Source organism: Sphaerodactylus townsendi, linkage group LG01, assembly GCF_021028975.2.
Source record: "Sphaerodactylus townsendi isolate TG3544 linkage group LG01, MPM_Stown_v2.3, whole genome shotgun sequence".
NCBI lineage: Eukaryota > Metazoa > Chordata > Lepidosauria > Squamata > Sphaerodactylidae > Sphaerodactylus > Sphaerodactylus townsendi.
In genome coordinates, this window is record NC_059425.1 from 80,509,567 (window position 1) to 80,524,780 (window position 15,214).

Here is a 15,214-nt window from a genome sequence, read left to right on the forward strand (position 1 = left end):
ATCCAAGTACCAACCTTCCTTATCTTCAATACTATATGCTTTTAATTGTATATTTTAACTTTATACTATCTGTTGTGTATTATGTATTGCTAGCCCCACTGAGTCTGGGTTTGCTGGGAAAGGGTGGGATATAAATCCAATCAAATACATAAATAAGATATGCTGGGATTGGGATATAGTATGCCATTTTCCCTCCTTTTTGGACAGCTGAAACATTTTAATAATATTTTGAATAATTAATTTGGGTTCTGCAGGCAACTCAAGGAACTGACATTGCACCCCAACCACTGGAAGTCTTATTCAACTGTTCTTTGTGATGTGTGTCCAGGATTGCCCATACACTTCCATAAAGTCTAGAAATCTCTCCTTACATATCCAAAAAATCAACATGTCTCATGATCATTACTTCTTAATTGTGTCATATTTCTAATAGGGCAAGGAATGAATTTAATTGAAATTTGGATTTTCTATGTAATAATTTACAGAAAAGGTTTTCTTGGCTCTCAGTTTTTCTTGGGAAATTAAGAAACACTTGTCAAAACAGAATGCTTTTATTTTTAAACATTAAGATGCCCTTAATATACATTGTAATACGTAAGGGAGATGAATATATTACTCTTCTTTCTTCATTTCTTCAGCATTTTGGGTTGTACTAAGATGTGAATGAAGTGATGGCTGTGGTAGATCAATGAAATTGACTGCCCGAAATATCTTCACGTATCTGAAGTAGCTGAGAATGAGGAGTCCCAAAAAGAGAGTTACGATAAGCACAGACCAGCCAGCTATCTCAGCAGGATCTAGGCTAAAATGAAAACAAAATAAAACATCAATTATATCTTTTTGTTCAGTCCTACTAAATAGCTAAATTCTTCTCAAAACTGTGTACTAATGCAATGGGACATAAATATTTCTTCAGCGTTTATGTTCATGATACTAGTGTAGTGTTGCAACATACAGCCATACTTTGTGTATTCGTTTCTATGGCTGTTTTGGTAATAATAAAAGAGATGTTAATCTTTGGTACAGGTATAGTTTGTTTGTTTGTTTGTTTGTTTGTTCATTCATTCATTCATTTTTAGATTTATACCCCGCTCATCCCCGTAGGGCTCAGGGCGGTGAACAACATAATATAACAGTATACATTAAATAGAATACAAACTTGTAAAATAACATACATAAAACTGTAAAATGAAAAAGTTTCAGATGGCGACTTAACACATCAAACCTAGCACTAGTCAGTTACAATAACAGCAGCACTGTATCAATACATTAACAATTCAATATATTAGCAATATATCAAAACATTAACAATACAGCAACAATACAGCAATATCTCAGCACAATAACATTATATTAGCAATATGTATCAATACAGTAACACTATAACAATACACTAACAATAGAGCTACAAACTACTCTACACTACACCATAATTGCTGTAAAGAAAATAATTTAACAATACTACCCGATTTTCTCCAAAAGAACTGGCTACACCTATCTAACTTACCCTCCCTAATAATATACTAAGGAGGAAACTAACTACCCCTAACCTTTGCTCCTATGAATTACTAACTAAAACGACACAAAAAGAAAATTGGCGCAAAGCCCAAATTGAAAGGGTCATTGCCCTCCCCCCCCCAGAACAGCCTGCTTCTGCCACCAGCCCCCACTGCTTAGTTCTTCGCCAGCTGGTGTGTCGGATATCTCAGAAACCATTTGCTCCCACTCTGTTTGTCCACCGTGGGCATTATGTACTCGAGTATTGTTAAAGTTTCTAGTTCACTGCCTGCTGGGAAGCGTCTCTCTGGGTTCGACGTCAGCTCTGACACCACCGACTCGCTGCCTGGAAGTCACTCCTGCTCTGCTTGCTGGCTACAGTAGTTGTTTACTTGAATAATGTCAATGTTCGTGTCCCACTGCCGACCAGGGAGCATCTCCCTGGGTTCGGCATTGGCCCTCACACCACCGACCCATTTCCTGGGAGACAACTGCCCCCACTGTGCTTGCCCACCATTGCTTACTTGAGTGTTTTTAATGTCTGTAGAGTTTATAATGTTTGTAATTCACTGATGTCTGGGGAGTGCTTTCCTGGGCTCGGTATCAGCCCTCACACCACCAAGTCGCCACCCAGGAGCCATTTCCCCCTGCTCCTTTTGCCTGCTGCAGTCGTTCTCCACTCATTTGTTAATTACAAGAGGATTACAAAGAGTAACCAAAAAGGGGGGTGCCAAAAATGCACCAAGTAATTCCATTGCATCATAGACAAAAATTTACAAAAAAAGGATAGCAATAAAATACTCCTACTACCACTAAGCTTCCAATTTACCGGAGCTCCAAATTAATGGACTGCTCTGGGTGCCATCTTTCCATTGTCTATGGCCAAAGGTTGTTTCAATCAATGGTCTCAATGACCAAAAATAAAATCAAATATTACTTTGAAACAGATAAAATCAAGTACAAAAAATAGATTTTAAATCAAATACAGCATGGCCCAAATAAGATACAGTTTTGGCTTGAAATTTCATAGTCACCAGGGCAAAAAAGTGATATTTTATACAAAACCAAAGGTTCCTTATCAGAAAAAAGAAAGGACATTTTCTCCAAGTTACCAAAAATATTATTATTAGTTAAAGTGGGAGCAAGAAATTTGGATTTAGGGGACAATACATAATAAGGCAGGTTGTTTAATGTATTTTATATATATAAATGTATTTTTTTGGCCAATTGGCCAATTGCTGGAAGGGGCTGATGGGAATTGTAGTCCATAACATCTGGAGTGCCAAAGGTTCGCCACCACTGATATATATATAGAATGTATTATATATATATATATATATATATATATATATATATATATATAATTTTATCTATCTATCTATCTATCTATCTATCTATCTATCTATCTATCTATCTATCTATCTATCTATCTATCTATCTATCTATCTATCTACAGAGAGAGAGAGAGAGAGAGAGAGAGAGCACCTGCTCTTAACCGCTATGCCACTGCTGTTCTTTGGAAGATGGACTCAATTTTATGCTGCTTAGGTGGCCTTAAAGATCAATTAAAATGCTTTACAATATTGAACTCACAATCCATGAAAATAAAGTTTGGATCATGACATTCTAGAATACCTCAGGGTCTGCAACCTGCGGCTTTCCATGTCCAATTGGCCATGCTGGCAGAGGCTGATGGGATTTGTAGAGAGCTGCAGGTTGCAGACCCCAAAGTGTTTCTTAAGACCTGCTGATAAGGTGATTCAAAAAAGGTATTCTTGGATTTATTATTTGTTTCATTTGACATCAACATAGAGTAGAAAACATCTGATCCCCCTGATAATTTGAATCAGCATATAAAAGAAAATACTGATCTATCAAAGTATTAAGTTTCATAATATGGGGAAAAATCTGAAATCTGTAGAGATTTTAATTTTCAGGATGGTAAATGCCCCCTTGCAAATTTCAGAGACCAGCTATTCAGAGGTTAAAAAAAACAAGCAAAAAAAAACTTCATAGCAGAAGAGTTTCATTTGAGGGTGTATGTATCTGGGATTAATCTTAATTTGTTTATTGTAGAAAGAGCGGAGAAGACAACATTTATTTATGTATTTCTGTGTTTTTACTCAGAAGGTTGGAATGTCTTCAGAGGTTTTTAATGGTATTTTTCAAAGAGACGCCTTCTAATATTTAAGCATCATCATAAATGTAAATTCTAAGAAGAGATGGCTACCAATAATTACCTTTCACTGAAGCCGTAGGTACGGACTGCGAAGTATATAGAAAAATTACAAAAACTGGAATAAAAGAGAAAACATCATATATATATATAAAAATAACAAGAAAACAGCATAAAATGAATCTGCAAAGGCAGGCAAAGTTCCGGCCACCACTACTACGTTATCACTTCAACTATTGGATCCAATCCCATTGTCTGGTGATTTTGATGGTTACCTTTGCATCTTGTTTAATTGGCTTTCTGTATGGATATAGAGCAGAACAGGATCACTGTATATGTGAGAAAAACAGCAATTATGACAGTGGTACCATACAGGGCAAGCCCAGCACTGTTTTCCTTACTATTGTTCCTTTTATTTTCTCTTCTTCTGCCTCATAACTCTATTCCTGTTCACCAAGTGTCCCTTTCCCTGCCAAAACTGAACCAAGAGCATCATAAATGCTAGGTTTCCCAAGTGGGATATGTGTCCCTACAATATGAAGCCTTCAATTTTCTGGTACCTCCGCTTTATCAATGTTTAATAACCCATAGACCATGCACCAAAAGAATTTAAGCAACAAAAATAACAGCAAAACTAAATTTAACCACGTCAACTGTGAGGTTTTTCTGGAACCATAAATCCTGTTCCCTCCCCTTACAACTATTAATCACATCAGTTACAGTAAATCCTCAGTTAGCAGATATATAGATGCATTCTGACAAGGGTCTGATAGCAACTCTATCCTGGGCCACAGGGCCTCCTAAGTCGGTGTAACTCTCCATGCAGGCGCAATCAAATGGTCTTGTGATCATGGCCTGAAACCTCTATTTCCCCCTTTTGTTTGTTTCTTAACATCCAACATAATGGAGATTTGAAAGCTTGCACATGTTGTATGTCATTTTAGTTGTCTTAATACACGGGTTTTGTTTTGCAATTTTCTTTGGACCAATGCAATTATTTGGGATTTCATTCACATTAGACATATAGGTGTGTAAGACGTATGGGTGTGTAAAGTGCCATCAAGTCATAGCAGATTTATGGCGACCCTTTAGGTTTTCATGGTGAAAGATGTTCAGAGGTGGTTTTCCATTTCCCATCCCTGCATGGACTGAGAGATCTGTGACTGGCCCAAGTTTACACAATAGGCTTAATGTGGAGGTATGGGAAATTGAACCAGGTTGTCCGGGTTAGAGTCTACTGCTCTTAACCACAGCACCATGCTGACTCTCTTGACATGGGGGGGGGGGGGCGCAGGTGAACATTGGGGCTAAAAGGCAATGATATACAGGAATTAAATTTCATGAAATTTCCATGCAAAACTCAAAAATAAAAGCTAAACATAATAGCCTTTAACAACTGTTATTCAAGTCCATTAAAATACGGTTAAATCAATTAAATTGTTCAATTCTAATTTGGCAATTTATGCTACAATAAATGTACTAGTCTTTTAAATGCCAAAAAACTCCTTGTAAGACAGTAAAGCAATTAAAATAGCTGTTTCAAGGCTGTGGTAACCATCCCCTCCTCTTAAGGATATATTCACTACCTCTTGGTAGGAGCAGCAGTGGAGTAGTGGTTATAAGCAGGTGTACTCTAATCTGGAAGAACTGGGTTTGATTCCCTGCTCTGCCGCCTGAGCTGTAGAGGCTTATCTGGGGAATTCAACTCCAACACACGCCAGCTGGGTGACCTTGGGCTAGTCACAGTTCTTCTGAGCTCTCTCAGCCCCACCTACCTCACAGGGTATTTGTTATGAGGGGGGAAGAGAAAGGAGTTTGTAAGCCACATGCAGGAGAGAAAGAGGGGATATAAATCCAACTCTTCTTCCACTTCTTCTTCTCCTGGACTGAATCAGCCCACCACACCCCCCAACAGATTTTAGTAGCCAGGAAAAGCAAGGGCCATACAAGCAGGTGGCAAGCCTCAAACATCCAAGGCTCCTGTTCAGATCTTCAGACTGAATGAAAAGCTGGACAAGTTGACACCCTGGCACCATCTGACCCTATCACTACTAATGTAGAGTCCAAGCTGGCATGATGTGAGATATTTTATCTGCAAAGCATTTATCACATGACAGGTCATTTTGGAGATTATTAATTCATAGGGTCAGTGTAAGTTGGAAATGACTTGATGGCACATAGCACATGAACACATACAAATAAACATACCACCATAAGTACAATAATGAATTATATTAAAATTAACCTGAAATTTGGGTCCAGTATCTTCAGTTTGAACAAGTAAATGCCATAATGGTCTGTAGGCCAAAGGATGGAATTAATGCCAGAACGGTTTAGGATCTCATATGGTAATTTCAAATTTCCCGGATCACCACGTTCAGATTGAAAACAAGATTTGAAATTCTGGGAGGATAAAAGAGCATAATGGAATTAATCTGTCTTCACACACATATGGAAATCCACACTTTTATTTTTATGCTATTAAAAAAATGAGGGCTAGAGTTAATAGGATGGTTTGAATGCAAAGAATCAGAAATGGAATGTGATAATTTACTAGCACTGCCCTTTGAATTCTGTACCAGTGCTACTGGAAGATAAACAAAATCTACCAGGTGCATAAGAAACTTGATGTTACCCAGCTTTAACAGGTTGCGAACGTATTTTTAGGGAATCTCCACCAGCTGCTAAGAGTGTAACAGCACACAAATATCTTTAAATGAGCGATGGGGAAAATAACTCAGCTTGGCAATGTGAAAGGCAGGCTGGGAGGGGATCTTTTTAGGCAATGCATACCAGAAATGGCTTGAAACGTATCTGCAGAGAATTCACAAGACCAAATTGTAGTTTAAATATTTTTATATAAATTTTGTTGCAAGCAATCACACAGTAAGACATCAAGGCACATACACACAGTTCCTAAATATATAGGTAGGGAGGAAAAGATAGGTGGGATGATAGAATAGGATTTGGGGAAGCAGGAGACTTATACGTTACCTAAATCAGCTGATGAGGATCTAGAAGAAGGCAAGGATTTCTATGCCAGCATAGAAACCCAATGCGAAGGACGATATAGTGTCTCACACCAACGTGACCAAGAGAGGTTCAAGCTAGTAATGAGCAATGAGGCTCTGGTAAGCAGTATTTTTATAGGGTGGATCGCTAGTTTGGCGGGAACTTCAAGGTTACGTTTTGTTTTACTTGGGATTTTCATGCTGGACTTGCAGGGCTTGAGCTAATTAATGGCTCTATTGTTCTAAATCCCGGGACAATGGGGCCAATTGGTCCTAGATTATATCAGTGATACCATGAATGGTTTATGCAGAGATGCTTTCTCAAGTTTCTGCCTTAAGTATTCAGATTTAGCTGAGGCTGATTGATTTAGGAAGGGATTTTGTTGTTAGGGAGATCATATATAGAGGTTGAGGAAATGCAGGGAGAAAGTAATTGTTTGGAGAAAGGTTTTCTCAAAAGCACAGTATCAGGGAGTTTCCAAAAACAGCTTAGCGAGGTGTGGTGTTCAGGAGATGTGCAGATTCCATTATGTCAATAGAGTACTCTGGTAGGGTAAGATAATCAAAGATGCATGTCCTTGTTATGAGACGTCCAGATAATTGCCTGGAGTAACTCATAGATTAACTTTCTGCAAACAGGCTGTTTTGCCTTAGGCTTTCTCTTGGCTGGGACACTCTGCTATCCACCCATACAAACATGGAAACTGGCATTTTGCAGCACACAGTATGAGAAATAATATGAACTTCAATATTTTATAAGGCAGGGGATGAAGGCCAGGGTTACATTGGCTATGACCATTCTGTACCAGTCCTTGGAATAGTCAGACATGGGGTGATATCCTGTGATCTCCAGATACAAGGACTGTAGATCTTCCTGCGTTCTCTCCTCCTAGCAGTCCTTTTTGACCTTGGGAAAGTTTTCTTAATGTAATTCAACCTATTCATTACAGGGCTGGGATGTAGGGAAAGATCAAAAGCATTTTAGACATGTAGCTGTCCTGTAAAGAGTACTTTTAGGTTAAATGACTTGTGGATAGCATCCTTTTTTCTCCCTTCTCTTGCCCTTTCCCTCCGTTGAGTGCTCCCCTCGGTCATTTCTCTTTACACATTTCTCTGGGACCTTCATTAGCTCATTCCTTCCCTACAGGGATGATGATGATGATGATGATGATGATGATGATGATGATGATGATGATGATGATGATGATGATGATGATGATGATGATGATGATGATGATTACAACAACAACTCTGGGCGGTGCACAACATAAAATAACATAAACAGATGGAGCACAGAATAATCACAGTCTAAAATATAAATATAAGCTCTATAATATTAAAATAGCTAAAACCAAGAAATACAACATTTCAACATATAACAATATACAGCGTCTGACATCTGCAAACCCTGTCGGAAGGGGAACGGAAGGTCCCACAGATGTTGTTGGGATAAACAACCTTTCAGTGTCACCTGTCATCCGTTAAGCTTTCAGATAACATTCCTTGTTTTCGGGCAAATTTAAACCACCTCTACCATTTTTTCTTTTTGGATGTTTATGCAAACATGGGGCTGTTTCTGTTTTATAGAAAAGTCCCCTCAATCTGAACATGGACACCTTGCATGGATTTTTGGTATCCATCCTTGAATCATCGTTCAGAATTAGATGCATATGATGATTTAAATTTGCTCACTCTTATCCTTGCAGGTAAACTCAAATGGAACAAAATGTTGCCTATGATCTATTTTGTGTACAAGCTTCTAATATTGATCAGGTCTTGTTGCTTTCTCAGATGCCATCTGTACATTTTTAAAGGGATAAGGGGAATAGATTCATTCAAATGAGTACAAAATGAAACAAAATGTTTTTTCATTCTCATTTTAAAAACTAGTTGTCAGGAGTATCTCTCACTATTAACTTAATTTAAAATATGGTTTATAAAGAATTTTAGTAGAGATCCTAATTTGTTGATCTTGCAAGAGACATTTCTGAACTATTTTCTGCCGTATAACTGTAATTAAAGATCTTAATGCTGGGAGAATACTCAAGAAAAACTATATAACTAAAATATCTAAATTCTGGGAAAATATTCACACAAAAAAAAGAATTCTGGTTAATTTAAATAAAATGAAATAATTCTGTTCCACAGAGGGAAACATATCTCACAGTGACACTCCTCTGAATACGTCAGCCACAGATGCAGTGAAATATTAGGAGCATTTTGTCAGGACCAAGCCTGTCAGTGCCTAGATGTCGTGCTGTGTAAGAATTGCAAATGTTTTCCTGTAAATGCTTTCCTGTTCCCCTCTTCCCTTCCTGGCAACCTCCTGGTGCCAGCTCATCTGCAAGAAGGGGGCCCAAGAGTAGGGCGAGCCCATGCTCTCCCCACCGCTGGTGCTTCGCGCAGCACCCAAGGGAGGATCGTGTTGGTCGGGGATGAGGGCATCCTTCTCCTCATCTCCTGAGTCCGGGTCGCAGGGCTCCTCGTTCTTCTCCGGGACCAGCCCCGTCCCTTCATCAGGTTCGCCAGTGAGGGACCCGCTTGTCGTTCCATCCTTTCTGGCCATGGATCCGAGTGCGGGTCAAACTGTGAGATCCAGCTTAATGTCAGACTCTCGAACGTGGAAATAACAGGCCGTAGGAAAGTCCTAAAGCAGTTTATTTCTTACAACGTGTAGCGCAACAATAGAAAGCTGGATCTAAGCTAGAGAGCTCAGATCCAGGAACTATATCCTTCAACCCCCCCCGTTTCACCCCACACCAAATGTCCCTTACAGTTTCTACAACATTTTCACTACAGAGCTTCAAAGAATCTGGGAACCGTTCACACCTTCTTGCAGATGAGCTGGCGCCAGGAGGTTGCCAGGGGCGCAGCGAAGGCCAGGACGACTACGGGTCCAGGGAAGAAGTCCCCGTTCAAGAAGGGTGCAGGGCTGCAAGTGGTGTCGCACAAGGCGAGTTCGGCCTCCGAGGAGGCGGGTGGTCCTGAGTCCAGTGAGGAGTCGGCGGGAAACGACAGTGACCTGGCCGGAAGCGCGCCCAACGTCAGGTCCCTTTGAAGGGTGCGGAATTGACGGTGAGTGGAACCAACGACCTGTTCCTTCTCCCAGTGACCGTGTCAAACCAGACTTGTGGGACTAGTGTGCAGATGCAGGCTCTCGTTGAGTCGGGATGCACCTGCTGCCTAATGCAGCCGGTCCTTGTAACCCAGTTGGGGCTACAGCGGGTCCCCCTGCACTGCCCTATCCTGTTTGAGCAGATGGATGAGGGCACATTGGGGGGCGCACCGGCCACACATCAGACAGAGCCAGTCCTGCTCCAATGCGGGAGCACTGGGAGGAGCAGCGGTTCATCATCGCGGAAGTGGCCAAATATTCCCTGGTGCTGGGGGTGCCTTGGTTGCGGGACCACGATCCGGATATCTCCTGGTCCTCCAACTCTATTCGATTTGTTAACCTCCCTTGTGGCGACCATATATCTGGGCTCCCATCGATGCAGGCGGGGGTCTCCCAAGAAGTGGCTGGGAGCGCACTGGATATCTCGGCCATCCCTCGACCCTACCGGGACCTCCAGAGGGTGTTCGAAGAGACGGAGTGCGACAAGCTGCCGCCCCACCGCAAGACTGACGGTAAGATCAAGTTACTCCCTGGGGCTAAGCTACTGAAAAGCCGTCTTTACCCCATGAGTCCACCGGAAGCCCAGGCGCTTCAGGAGTTTTTGGATAAAAACTTGAAACGGGGCTTTATAAAACAGGTGACCAGTGACTTTGCCGCACCTGTCCTGTTTGTGCAGAGGAAGGATGGCTCCCTGCGCTTGTGCACTGACTATTGGGGATTGAACGCGGTCTCCGCTTGTAACAAGTACCCCCTCCCACTGATCAAGGACTTAGTTGCTTAGGCGAGGGCAAGATTTTCACTAAGTTGGACTTGCGGGAAGCCTACTACTGGGTGCAGATCGCCAAGGGCTATGAGCACCTGACGGCTTTCAACACGAAGCTAGGCCAGTTTGCCTACCGCGTCCTCCCGTTCGGATTATCTGGGGCGCCTGGGACTTTCATGTGTTTGATAAATGAGGTGCTCCAGGACTTTCTGTTCAAGGGGGTGGTTGTGTATTTGGATGATGTACTAATTTACTCCCAGTCGGAGGAGGAGCACGTCGCAACTGTGCGGGCGGTGCTACAGTGGCTCCTCGACAATGACCTGTTCGTGAAGCTTTCCAAATGTGACTTTCATAAGGAGCGGCTAGATTTTCTGTGTTACCGGATCTCCAGTCGGGGGTTGGAGATGGACCCGGGTAAGGTTCGAGATGTGCCAGTTGCAGTCATTCCTGGGCTTCACCAACTTCTATTGGGATTTTATACCGGACTTTGCCCAGCTGGCGCTCCCTCTCACTGATTTGCAACGCACGAAGGAGAAGGGGTCAGTGGTGATGAGGCCTTCGGCTCTGCTGCCGTGGTCGCTGGAATGCGAGGCGGCGTTCTGGGCGCTCAAATGCGCCTTCACGTCGGAGCCCCTCTTACGCCATGGCGACCCCTCCAAGCCCTTTGTTGTTCATGTTGATGCTTCGGACAAGGCTATGGGCGTGGCCCTACTGTAGAAAGGGGAAGATGGGAGGTTGTATCCCTGCGCCTATCTTTCCCGCAAGTTTTCGGGGGCTGAGCGTCACTGGACAGTTGGTGACAAGGTGACGGGAGTGATCAAATTTTATTTATTTATTTATTATTAATTTTATATACCGCCCTCCCCCTGAGGGCTCAGGGCAGTTCACAACAAGGTTAAATCATACATTAAAACATAATTTAAATATTAATTAGATAAAAACAGAACCCATTTTACAATGTGGATGGTGTCTGGCTACCACCCTCGCCTCCTTGTGCCCACAGGAGGCCAGATGACATGGTAGATGTATTTTTAACCAGGTTGGCTAAACGCCTGGTGGAACAGGTCTGTCTTGTAGGCCCTGTGGAAACTCTGTAAGTCCCGCAGGGCCCTGATCTCCCTAGGGAGCCTGTTCCACCAGGTAGGGGCCAGGGCTGAAAAGGCCCTGCCCCTCGTTGAGGCCAGCCTGATCATTTTTGGGCCAGGGATCATGAGTGCTTTGACTACTTGGCGTTACTGGCTGGAGGGAGCGGCCCTCTCTTTCGAGGTGTGGAATGACCACAGGAACTTGGCTGTGCTCCGCGCCCCGGGGAAGTTGTCTGCCAAGCCACTTCGCTGGGCTGACTTCTCCCATTTCATTTTCACTTTGCATTTCCTCCCCGGGAAGGCCAATTGCCTGGCTGATGCTTTGTCTCGGTTGCCAGATTGCCTCCCTGGGGGACCCCGCTCTGGTCGGGACGGTGTTTTCTCCCGCTCAGCTGGGCTTGGCGGTCATCACTCTTAGTCAGGCGGTGCTTCGCTCCAGCCCCCCGGCCGTTCCTGCCTCGCTGGAGGAGGCCCTATGGGGGGCTGGGGCCCTCGAAGTGCCACGGGATGAAGGTGGTGACCTGCTGGAAAAGTGGGGGGAGTTCTGGTGGAAGGGGGATCAACTGTATGTGCCTCCAGCAGCACGCCTCCTTGCGTTACAAGGCTCCCATGATGTAAAATCGGCTGGCCACTTTGGGTTTGTGAAAACGTTGCATTTGGCCCGTAGACAATTTTGGTGGAAAACGTTGAGGGGGGATGTGGAGGCTTATGTGAAAGGTTGCCCTACGTGCGCGATGGCCAAGAGGGTGCAAGGGAAGGTGTCTTTTTTTAATTGAAAAAACTGGACATATGCCTCAAGACTAAAATTAGCAGTATAGTATTAACATTTCATGATTAGCAATTACTTTATTCAAAGCATTAAATTCTGCTTTATGGAATTACCAACTGAATTCTCATTTTCTCCTTTGCAGTTAAGTATTAATAGTTAAGCAATATAATGGAAGACAAAAACAAAATTTATATTATTGACAGTTTACATATACTTTTCTTACATGTGGTCCCCAAAGCTCATCTATATCTGTGATGCTTTGGTTTCTGCCACTTCCCATTGTCATCATCGTAGACCAAGACTGTGCTTCATGTGCACAACGTACCTGTAAGTATATAAATGTGCAAGGTTCAACCCTGTCCAAGGACGTAGGTAAGGGGTTTTTTTGGGTTTAATCCCCCCCCCCATTACATGTCTGAAGCTCCGTTCCCCGTTTGTGGGTTTTTTGTATTTTTAAGTGTTTTTCGGTTTTTGGCCTGCAGGGGACGTGGTTTTTAGACTAGCAGCACTCAGCAGTCTATTCCTTTTAGAGCATCTTCAGTCCACATCAGACCTTTAGTTTGCTTTCCCCCCTCTCCCCCACCCCCTGTTGTTTACCTTAGAAAGTTATATTTATCTATATTCCCAGGAGGTTTTCCTGAGATTCCTAATGGTGTTGGGAATGGTGGTGGTAGTAGTGGTGGTTTTGCCATTTTTGTCATTTGCTCACAGTTCAGTAGAGGACGTTGATGCACATTTGAACACTATACTGAAACTGATATAGGAAAATATGGTATATCATTTTAAGGCATAGGTTTATATGTTATAGTCTTAAAACACAATTCTTTCTATGTTTACTGCCATGTTAGTAAAAGTTATGATTGCTCTCTTAGTATGCAATCAGTCAGCACATAACATTAATGCTATCAGAACCACCCTACAGTGCCCTGATCTGGATGGTCCAGGTCTTTTAAGATGTCAGAAGTTAAGCAGAGGCAGTCCTGGTTATTTATTTAATTATATGTATTTTATCCCACTCTATACCCAAAGGTCTCATGGCAGGTTACAACATGAAATTTTGTAACCCAGAGGGGTTACAAACCCAGAGGGGCCCAGCAGATGGACCTGGCCTGTATCACCGAAACCTGGGTGTGTGATGGTGAGACGGTCACCTTGGGCGAAGTCTAGCCCCCAGGTTTTGCATGTGTCCACCAATCCCGAACTCAGGGTCGGGGGGAGGAGTGGCAATGTTCATCCAGGATTCGATCCCCTTCAGGACTGCCCCTGTCCCAAGGATCACCAGTATGGAGTGTGCTGGCCTAGAGTGGTTGTCTCAGAAGAGGTTGGTTGTCTTCCTGGTGTACTGGCCGCCTAGCGAACCAGGAGACAGCCTGTCACAGTTGCTGGGGGCGATGGCTGACTGGGCGTTGCGATTCCCTGGACTTATTGTCTTGGGTGATTTCAACATCCATGTCGACACCACCTCTTGTTCAGCGACTGTGGACCTGGTGTCATCCATGGCGATGCTAGGCTCTCCTTGTTAAATTCTGGTGCCACTCATGAGGCTGCCCACATCTTGGATTTGGTCTTTGGGTCAGGAGAGGATATGGTCGTATCCTCTGTTAGCAGAGTGCCATGGTCCGACCATTTTGCCTTGAAGGTCCAGGTGGATGCGCCGTGCCAACCCTGTCTAGGCGACGGACTAATTTATGTCCACCCATGGAGACTTCTGGAGCCTATTGGTCTCCTGGATGCTCTGCAGGACCCTGAGCCCCCTGGCACCCTCGATGAGCAGGTGGAGGACTGGAATTCCAGGCTTTCCTATGCCATCGTGGTGATTGCTCCCTGGCGTCCTCTACGCCCCCGACTGTGACGGGCTCCCTGGTATACTGCAGAGCTACGCCAAATGAAGTGGGAGCTTAGACGACTAGAGCGAGCATGGAGGAAGTCTCATGACGGAGCTTCGCGAACAATGTATAGGACGTTTATGGAAGCCTATGAGTTGGCGACGAAGGGGGTGAAGAGAGAGCACTTCTCGTCCTCTCTCGCATCTGCTAGCTCCCACCTGGCACAACTGTATCAGATTGTTTGGTCCCTCACTTCATTGACAGAGGGTTCCACAAATTCTCAATTGGCTATTGGCTGTGAGGCATTCATGAGCTTTTTTGCAGATAAAGTTGCGTCACTCCGCCGGGACCTTCCGACCACCTTTGATTGCAATTCATCCACCTTTGATTGCATTCATCCGGCCCAGATTGCATTCATCCAAGAGTTCTTAAAGAGCTCAAGCATGAAATTGCTGATGTTCTCACTTTAATATACAACTTATCCCTGAAATCTGCCTCCATCCCTGAAGACTGGAAGATGGCCAATGTCACACCAATCTTTAAGAAAGGGTCTAGGGGGGACCCAGGAAAGTACAGGCCAGTCAGTTTGACATCTGTTCCTGGTAAATTAGTAGAATCTATCATTAAAGGGACCGCATTACCCCATATGTCCCGAGTCGACCTCTGCACTCAGCAGAGGCCAATTTACTGGAGATCCCTCAATGATGCGGCTGGCCTCCACCCGGGCCAGGGCCTTTACGGCTCTGGCCCCTGCCTGGTGGAACACTCTACCACCTGCTGTCCGGGCCCTGCGGGACCTTGGAGAGTTCCGTAGGGCCTGCAAGACCGAATTGTTCCACCGGGCCTTCGGAGAGACCAGCCGCTGAGGGTGCCCTGCTTTCATCCTCCCCCCTGCTGGATAGGGTCCCTAACATCATCGGGACCCATCATTCTTCTTGGGAGGGTTGCATATAGGTTCGTGGGATACTGTTT

The 15,214-nt window shown here is 43.7% G+C and overlaps 1 protein-coding gene across 1 annotated transcript in view; it reads right to left on the bottom strand.

Moving 5' to 3' along the window:
• Positions 1-559: 559 nt before the first annotated feature.
• The window catches only part of LOC125437500 (cation channel sperm-associated auxiliary subunit epsilon-like), a 60,166-nt gene continuing 45,511 nt past the window's right edge, over positions 560-15,214 (bottom strand). Inside the window, exons 11-14 of the mRNA XM_048505077.1 lie at positions 12,640-12,741; positions 5,919-6,076; positions 3,738-3,791; positions 560-802 (exon numbers count right to left, since the gene is read on the bottom strand). Coding sequence (XP_048361034.1) covers positions 613-802; positions 3,738-3,791; positions 5,919-6,076; positions 12,640-12,741 — 504 coding nt within the window. The 3' untranslated portion in view covers positions 560-612. The remainder of the gene's footprint in view (positions 803-3,737; positions 3,792-5,918; positions 6,077-12,639; positions 12,742-15,214) is intronic.